Raw genomic sequence first — 9,895 nt, 5'->3', positions numbered from 1 at the left:
CAGTTGTATTCCATCGTGTAACCTTGGTCGTTTCTCTCCAAATATCGGTTCACACAAAACATTTGTGAACGAAAACGGCGACACAGGTTTGAGAGGCGCTAAAATAATGTGGTATAAATGGTGCTTGCTTCACGTGAAATTATTTAGGATCCAGAATTCCATTTATGAGCTATTAATTCATTCACTTCTTTTCAGTAAGAGTTGCAAATGGTTGCTTACTATATTTCTATAAGAATGAATTTTGCGAAATTTCGGATCGACTCAACTAGTATTACAATATAGCAAATGGCCTCACATCATGAACATGCAGTGAAATAAGAAAATTTTGTTAAAAGGTTTATAATAAGTCAGCCTTAGTAAGCTTATATAAAGCATACTGAAAGTGTAGCGAAATCTTTGGGAGGGTTTTCGATCGCTTCAGTTCCCTCCCAAATATATGAGTATAGCGAATCATTCCTTTCAATCCCTCTGACACGTCTTTACCCATCGACGTCTTCTCGACCTCTACTCCGCTCCTGTGTCCGTGAAATAATATGAATATGAGTGCAGAGGCGCGTCACTGCCGGGAGGTATCGTACACGTACACTGCCGCTGGCAAGCCACTGCAGCCAGCTGATGTAAGTGACGTCACGACTGATATTTAATATTTCTTACAGGTGCGACCGCGCACTTGTTACATTGTTTCTGGAACTGGCGAGACAGCCTGCTACGCGCTAGCTTGAACTGAACTGCCGCCGCTTGCACCGGCGAGCTGTGCTGCATATTACCTTTGAAAGTTGCCGGTGAAGAGGGTACCACGGGACGTCCACCTTTCTGCCAAAGTTTGTCTCAGTTTTTTGAAAGGCCACAAGTCATTATTTTCAACATTTCACAGAGCAAGGTGAAACGCTACATGTCGGCGATGTATAGACTAGCAGCCGAACTCAAGAATAGGGTTACATTCGGCAAAATACTTTTTATCTACCTGTCGGTATTCCTGTTACGTCTTGAAATTGTACAAACAGTACCAGGTAAGTTCTCGCCGTTTTCTTCATTCTTTTAATATAAAAATAACCCTGAGCATATTTTATAAATTTTCATACTTTAATAATGATATTTACTATTATGCTTCGCCTTCCGCGATGTGTGTTACTAAACACTGTTACCGACGATTTTTTGGACTGAAATAAATAGGGATTCTCCAACCGCAATATCGGTTCATTGGTAAAGAACCGTTAGACTTTGGGTTTCTTGTAAAAATTATGCTCGCCTCGTACTGGTAGAGGTTACAAGAAGCACACGGTACATGCGGCAGAGTAACCTCGATCGATCATGCATGGCGTCGCTAAGCTCAGCCAGCCTGATACTGTATTAGCGCGCCAAGGGTTATGAACGCAATGCCATTGACGTTTCGTCGGCCTGCAAGTTCCAGGTCAGGCAAAAACATGTCTGTTCTACATCATGATCAGTTGATATGAAAACAGTTCGGTAGTTTCGCATTTGCTAATTAAACATAACACTCTGACACTCTGATAAGCAGTTCGTGCAATTTACATAGTCCGTGATCAGAGTTATGATATAATCGATTGGCGACTGCCGCATGCCGTGATTCGTGACTCGTTTGTCTTTCGCTCGCTAAATCGTCGTAACGCTGTACATAGTGCAAAAAGCGCGCGCTTTTTTTTGCAAGGGGCAAAGCACTTTAACTGCGTCGCATGTGAGGGTGTAGACAACGCAATGAAAGACCAAAACTGAGAAGGCACGATTGACTATTTTCACCAGTTCTGCAAAGTGTTACAGAATTATTTGTTCAAGGAAAACAAAATAAAACAAAACAAAAAAACAAAACAAAAACCAACACGGCGATTTACTCAATCTTTGATGATCAAGTCCCGTATCAGCACCTTTTTAATTTGCCATATTTTAGACATGCTGACCTTCCAAACCACGCTTTGGTGTTTACTGCGTATTTGGCATTTTTTACGAGTAACTTTGATCGAACACGTGATATAGTATGGAAACGCCATAAGTGACTTTGCTAATGTCTTGTCGTGAAATTCACGTAATATAAACGAACGCATACTTTAACCACCTCTTGTTTTCTCCATAATCAGAACAAAAACCTGGCGAGAGAGTCGGCTCGTCTTGTCGTGAATTTGAATTCGAATGTCTGGGAACGGATGGTTGTGTTCCGCACAGGTGGAGATGTGACGGCGATAACGACTGCGGCGATTGGTCCGATGAAAATGACTGCGGTAAGAAACTTCACTGCGGCTTTACATGTTTACATCAAGTCAGAGAAACCGTCAGGATATATGTTATCTCTAGTTTCGATTGTATTAATTTTTATTTTCAAATTGCTTTTTTTGTAAAGGTGAATGTTTCAATAACGGCCCACATTCTTGAAATAGAGGGGAGATACATGTAACTTGCAAACCTATTCACATCCACCCTTAGCGTTAGATACTCCATTTCCATCATTATCTGTACCGCACCTCTAGACTGACCACACCCCTCAAGGCTCAACATCTGATTTACCGGTGTGACGGCTGATGGATGCACCATCCTAGATCCTAGCATCCTGCATCCGAAACTCGGGTGCGAGAACGAGGTTAACCTCGATTTGAACTTTAATGGCGTGGGGTCAGCTGAGCTGAATTGACGTAGCTTCCATGGAGTACATGCGCGACGTCCAGCCATCATTTATACCGGAAAGGTGAAATATTCCATAGATGTTGTACATTCGGCGAATTGTCATCTCTGTTGACAAAAGTTACACGGTACACTAGTAGCTTGATGATGGTGAGCCACTGATGGGTACACCAGCCACTGTGCATGTGCTGTGGCTGTGCAGAACTGAACTTCACAGCACGGGACTGTTTAGCCCTGCGTACGATGCTGTGTGTTCCGCTACAGCTAATAGCCCCGCTCACGGGGCTATTAGCTGTAGCGGAACACACAGCATCGTACGCAGGGCTAGGGACTGTTCAATTATAATACATCATGAATGAGTCCCGATACACTTCTATATTTGTGCAAATTAAACGATTTAAACTATTAGCGTGTTTTAATTATCGGGCCCAACGATTGAACTCTTTCAGCATTATTATTTACAAATCATTTAATCAAATGGAAGATATACAATATCACATAGTGTCCTTACAAAACTAGGAAAGTTTTTTGTTAGATAGGTAGGATATACAACACTTTTGTAAAAGTATGCTAACCTAAAACTAACGCTAATTTTACCTTAATTCTGTACCCCTCCAACAGTTGTATTTGATGTCCTTCTTCCAAGGAAAATCTGCAATTCCAGGGATGGGCATAAAGGAACTCTTGCTAAAAAGCAGTAGAGTATCTGTGTATCAACGCCTGGCCTGCCTTTTGTAGCTGTGGGTCCATGCATAGCTGTGCCGGCAGTTTTCTGACTGGTTTTCTGCCCTGATGTGTTGATTTTGACTTTGACGTTTTTTGTTGCCACCACGGTGTAAGACTGAATACCCAACCGGAAAACCACCAATGCAGCTATGGATTCACAGCCAGACCTTTTGTTGCTCCTGCACTGCAGTGCATCCAGCCTGCAAATCACACAGCTGCATCAGTGATGATCAGAGGCCTGTAATCAAATGTACAGGCTATGTCAACCTTGAATACTTAAAGGGGCAGGTTTTTTATCAGTTTTATTTCTGAGCAAATTGACTAACTGTGCACAAATTTCAAAGGAGAACAGAGGACCAAAATCACATAAATAGTCAATGTCAACAACCACTAATGCGAGAACCAGGGATTGAAGACTGCCCCTTTAATAACAAGGCTCAATTCCAGGAAATGTCGACCTACATATTTCCTTAATTTCCTTACCGCCTAGCTATTCTGTATTTCTTTTCATTTGTAGACATACATTAAAATGTAGCTAGTATCAAAAGTGTCAACCAGGTAAACATGCTCCGTAAACTTTTACTGACCTCATCACCCCATCATGTGTTAACAAACCAGATCAGACGAAAGAGTTAAGCATTGTGGAATGATTATCATAGCGACTCTAATCAGAGGCTTTCAGATGATTCCCGGGCTGTGTTTTCAAAGTTTGTTCATGGCAAAGTGGCCATCTTTCTGCCTGCTTCAGTTATGTGATTTTATGTTAGAGAAGTAGTTTTAACATGTCAGATTTACCCCTTCCTATTGTTCACTGTGTCCAATTCATACGATGACAGAGAAAAACCACGGTTGAAAAGTTTCCCTTTTCTGTGTAACTTTGGAAATTAAAATGAGTGTGGACAATCTTGACGTACAGCTTTATACTTTTTTTCCAGGAATGAGCCGTCGTTGCACTGTGGAAGAATTTCCTTGTGGCAATGGACAGTGTGTTAAACTTGAGTGGAGGTGTGATGGTGAAGTTGATTGTGATGACATGACTGATGAAATTGATTGCTTCAGTGAGTATTGTGCCTTCACTGCTGAAATGGAATATCTTGTTTGTGTTATTGTTCAAGCATTTTCTGTAAACAGTCTGTAACATAAATAGGTTGACATCGTTTACCAACATTGAATCAGGGTGAGTTCACTAGTGAAAAGGTTTCTACAATAGGCCTACTCTACAATAAAATTTTACACTCATACTATGAGTAGGGTTTTCTTTGGAAAAAACGGGCGCTGAAGACACCTTCTCACAGTGGTACAAACAAATAAATGTTAGTTAACGTGTGTACAAGAGCACACAACAGTTCAATCTGTGTTTCTGCATGATTTCGTTTTCATGTGGGTCTATTCAAATTCCAGGTTAAACCTATTGTAGAGCACAATGACAAAGTCCAGGAAAATTCCGAGCAAATTTATTTGAATCCTGGAAATGACAGGATGAACTCTTATGACATTAACTATGCATGACATCTGAAATTCCTGTAAAAATTTCTGTCACTGATGTCTTTCTTTTAATTTTCTACTTGTGATTGTCATCGGACTTCTTCTAAAAGCAACAATTCAGTGTAAATGGTCAATATCTGTAGTGTAACTATGAGGAGACTTGTTTTTAATCCAGATCAGTAATGAAGTATGTTTGCTGTTTCTGTACACATTCTCTTTGCAGGTAATCACAATTGCACATCGGGTTCATTCTCATGTGTGAGAGGCGGTTGCATTTCTACAGACCAGAGATGCAATGGTGAAGACAACTGTTTAGATGGCTCTGATGAATGGGGCTGTGGTATGTTAATCCCCTTTCAACTTTGACCTTTCCTAACCCCTATGTAAAAATATATGTATTCGGACGTGGTAATTTGGGAACGGCTGGTTTTGAACCAAAAGACAGTGTAATGGACATGTTGTGAAGGAGATTGTTTGCAATAAAAGAAAAAAAATCTAGTGATTGGTGAAGGAGATTGTTTGCAATAAAAAAAAATGTAGTGATTGGTCAAAATAAGGGTGTCAAGGAATTAAGTTTGTACATTGCTTGTGCTAGGCTTTGACTGACCAGTACAGTAGAGTAATGTGTGCAGTCAATTTCCTGTCACTTGCCCCCTTCTTCATCAGTTCTTTTCAATTGTTTTATACAATTTTCTGGACATCTTTAAATTCTAAGTTGTGACTTTAGTCATTTTTAAATCTTTTATCTCTTTGGTTTACGTGAAACTATGGTTTTGAAGATGGTGTTGCCGTGAAGGTATTCTGTAAATCACATTTGAATAAAACAAACTAAATCACATTCAGGCTGCTTTAAATAGTTTGCAGTACTGCTCAGCACTAGCAAACAGCTGAAATTTTCACTTACTCATTGAAAATGAACCACTTTTACAGGAAATATAAAAGACATGAGAAACTGTTGCAAGTTACTTGTTGTAATTTCACTGACCTAGAAAAAGTCAACTCATTTGTCTTCCATCTCAAGGAAGCTGTAGGAATTTGTACATTCAATGTATCAATGCTCTGATAACTTTGACCTTTTAAATGCAAAAGTAGACTTTTGTCTCCATTATAAAATACAACCCTGCTAAATTTGTCTTTCTTTAATACAGATCCACCAAGGAGTAATAATAATACAAAGAATCACCTTTATTTCCTGGAATGTTTTGTACACTGAAACAGGGCTTTTTGATAAGATGGAAATTTTTAAGAATCAAGTGCCCCCCCCTTTGCAGTTTTCCAATTTCAGATGACCCCCACCCCCCGCACATCCCCCACAGTCCACCACCCTGCAATACACTGAATGCTTGTAAAGGACAGCATCTTTCCCTTACATTGTGACAATGTTTATTTGTCACAGGAAAGGGAGTCGGAATTAGAACAACCACTTTGTCTAGAAGGTCACAAGCAAAATCATCTGTTTGCATTTAGCAAAAGGGTAATTTTTGACACTGTTGCAGTTATGTACTGTTGTCATTTTGTACACTGAGTGACTTTATGCAAGTATTCCATGTTTTCTTGATGTCACAACAAGGTCAAAAAGGGCAACTTTGTCGCTTTCAACATTTTATTAAACAACTGAGCATGTTCCCATTTGGTTGCTTTGACTGCACACATGCAGAGTAAAAACAGATCTTGTGTAATTTGTTGACATTGGTAGACCTCACAGTTGTCAGCGTAAGCAATTTTATTGTCTCTCTTGTCAGTAACTATGTCGTAACAGTGAGAAAAAATAGTTCAAGACCTCTCCTCGGATAAGTTATACACTATAATGCTCCCTCCAAGCACACACTATAACTGAGGAGAAGTCAAGAGACTAGTTTGAACTGTGATAACGCATAACCAGCTGGATGGTTTCCCTGACGCCTCAGTTGGTCTACAACCAGATGATTACTGAAATCCCCTGAATATGCTCATGTATTAGTTATTTTATGTGTTGCTTTCTTGAACATGAAACATGAAAAAAAATATGCTGATAAACAATCCATATTACATTGCTTCTGAATTTCATAGGAGTTTGCTAATACCATGTGTTAAATTCCAGTTTACTGAACTTGAGATTGAGCTGTGTGCTATTTGGGCACAATAAACATTTATGAAGAAACTCCTACAGCATATGTAGCCAATTACTAGAGGGACAAACTTCATGATTGACTTCAAGGGGTTGCAAGCGATGTAATTGTTCTGGCGAAAATCTTGTACAGATCACTAGACGTAGGTTTGTGAGAGAGCATAGTGCACACAGAAACCAAGGAGAGGTCGTAAACTACAAGAATAGTTGTAACATACATCGTAGGTATAAATCAACTCCAGGAGAATTTCACCTGTAAATTTGATGAAGTCGAGAGAAAAAATTTATCTTTGATATACAACACAACCATTTGATGTGTGCTTCAAAGTGCGAAACGTTCAAGATATTGTATCCATTTTTGTGTTTTGATCTCATACAGTATGTTGGTAGAGTTGTCAGAGGCACTCTGTAATGTCATCATCCCATGATACCATGCAGGTACTAGGTTGAAAGTGTTTACATCTATGTTATTTAATCTGATATTGACAGAGATTCAGCAACAACATTATTTCAACTATGCTCAAATCTCAAATCTCACAAAAATAACACCCTGATTTTTGTAATTCATCATTTGCAATGTATGTAACTGAAGTCTTGAAAGTTACACAAGTGAATTGTTGACATGCTTACAATACAGTTACAGCTATTGGTACCCAGAGAAATTCGCTCACATCATTTACGCTTTATCCGTGTGACAAATTCTTGCAGTCACCAATATCACTGTGACAGTAATGTTCACTAGTTATTTAGCTTGAAATACCCTCCCCTCCCCTCCTAAATGATCAAAAGTTGTGTTTTTGTATTTCTGTGACAATCTAAGTTAGTCCTACAGGGAAGCCCGTATGAGGCTGAATTAAAGGTATACTGTCACCTGTTCCAATTGTACCATACTTACCATATGGACAGAGAAAATCTAACAAATCACAGATTTTAAGCGGTGGCTTTTTAAAAACAGCGCCCTCACATGAGCATTTTGAATACCAAGGAATGCCCCTTTGACCATATATGGGCAAATTTAGATTACAGCTGACTGTATACCTTTAATCCTCCCTTGATCGAATCATTGTTCTTGCCTCCAGAGGGCGCCCTCTGAATTCTTGTTACAAGGTTGGCTTGTAACATTTGTTCATAAATCATTGTTTACAGCTACAGGACCCTGTGATGAAGACAAAATGGACTGTGGGAATGGCCAGTGTATACCAACTGTCTGGAAATGTGATGGACAGAAAGACTGTACCAATGGTGAAGACGAAGAAGACTGTGGTATGTTATCATATATGTTGCAAGTAAAAAATATATTGATGTTTAGACCTTTGAGTGCCAAGGCCACATTTTGTGTACAGTGTAAAATATGACCCAGACAATTATTTTTCACATGCAAACAATTATTTCAATATTTTTTCCAAAATTTTGTTCAAAACTGTAGCCAATGAAGAGTATTGTCAAATTGATCAAAAATTTACCAAAAAATTACAGAAAATTGTTAAAAATTGGTAAAATGATGCACTAGAATTTTGGTAGGAAAAATTACAGCACTAAAAGGGTTTTGTGTTTGGCATCTGCCAGGGCTGCTGTATAACCTATTTTATATACCCTATTTCGTGGCTGTGTTTTGGGTATATGGAGTTCTTTTCCCAAATATTGTTGCAAATCTCATGGCAGGTAATCCATATTGTATGATCATCTGTCTTATTTTTCAATCACCATAAAGCCAACAAAAGAAGTTGTATTTGTACTTACCGTATGTGTTTAACCCTTTGCACCCTGACCCCCTGGTACTCTATGACGTCATCGGACATTTATGTCCGAGCCGGGTTCAAAGGGTTAAGACCCTTTCAGGCCTGACTTTCTGGTAACTCACCTGGATGACCCTTCCATGTAGAATTCAGGCTTGAAAGGCTTAGGTAGAACGCACCTCAAGGACAGATATTCGGCCTTTCAAATTTTTTGAATTCTTTTCTGATCCACCACTTGTAGGGACTCATTTTAAAGCTCTTAGTGTAAGAAAACTTTTCACAGTCTTACTTTTTTTGAAAATCCAAAATTTTATTTTTCTTCACAGAATTAACACAGGGATGGCACCCATTTTGAATTTCAAATATCGGGAAATCTTGGGTGGTTTCCTTCTCTATTACCAAAAAAACACGGTGACATTCTTAATTTTGAAAGAGAAAGTTGAAAGATTCATTTAGGAAAGCTTGAGCAAAAGTTTATACTTTCACTTTCGAGGCGCACACTACCTTGAGACCATGGAGATAGAGATAGTGAAATAAACATACATCCCAGCGGCCTACTTTCATGCTTAAATTAAAAAATCATCAAATTCTCAATTTCCTGATAAAAGTATTTCTCCCTCTTTTGACCTTGTTGTGATATCAAGAAAACATCGAATACTGCTTGCTTAGTCAGTGTACAAAATGACAGCAGTACATAACTGCAAAAGTGTCAAAAATTACCCCTTTGCAGAATGCAAACAGATGATTTGTTTTGTCACAGTGACCTCTCGACAAAATGGATTTTTCCTACTCTCACCTACTTCCCTATGACAAATAAACATTGCCACAATGTAAGGGAATCAATAATACATTAAACCGCCGAATACTAAATCTTTCAGCTACTTTTAGCAGTCGTAAGTCAATTCATCACAGTGGGGAATGTTCATTTGAGTTCAAGTATATTAATGGGATAGTATGTTGTTTAGAAACGGTTGAATATGCTATACTCCTGAAAATGCTATCAAGGTTGTGTCAGATTTGTGCAGGGGCTTTCCCATGGAAAAAAGTTACTTTTGCAACTGTCTGACGGGGTAAAATCCATAATGAAATGCATACATACAAATATATAAATGCTATTTATAGTGAATTTTTCCATCTTTTTGGCCTTTGGCCGGAAGGAGGTCACCCCCCAGTGCCCCCACCCCCTGACCGCTTCATGGTTTGGCCATTT

At 39.0% G+C, this 9,895-nt stretch overlaps 1 protein-coding gene across 1 annotated transcript in view; it reads left to right on the top strand.

Moving 5' to 3' along the window:
- The first annotated feature begins 698 nt into the window (after positions 1 to 698).
- The window catches only part of LOC139114447 (low-density lipoprotein receptor-related protein 2-like), a 50,265-nt gene continuing 41,068 nt past the window's right edge, over positions 699 to 9,895 (top strand). Inside the window, exons 1-5 of the mRNA XM_070676191.1 lie at positions 699 to 1,010; positions 2,094 to 2,234; positions 4,293 to 4,415; positions 5,066 to 5,182; positions 8,096 to 8,212. Coding sequence (XP_070532292.1) covers positions 893 to 1,010; positions 2,094 to 2,234; positions 4,293 to 4,415; positions 5,066 to 5,182; positions 8,096 to 8,212 — 616 coding nt within the window. The 5' untranslated portion in view covers positions 699 to 892. The remainder of the gene's footprint in view (positions 1,011 to 2,093; positions 2,235 to 4,292; positions 4,416 to 5,065; positions 5,183 to 8,095; positions 8,213 to 9,895) is intronic.

This window comes from Ptychodera flava, chromosome 16, assembly GCF_041260155.1.
Source record: "Ptychodera flava strain L36383 chromosome 16, AS_Pfla_20210202, whole genome shotgun sequence".
NCBI lineage: Eukaryota > Metazoa > Hemichordata > Enteropneusta > Ptychoderidae > Ptychodera > Ptychodera flava.
This window is presented reverse-complemented; position numbering and strand designations above follow the sequence as displayed.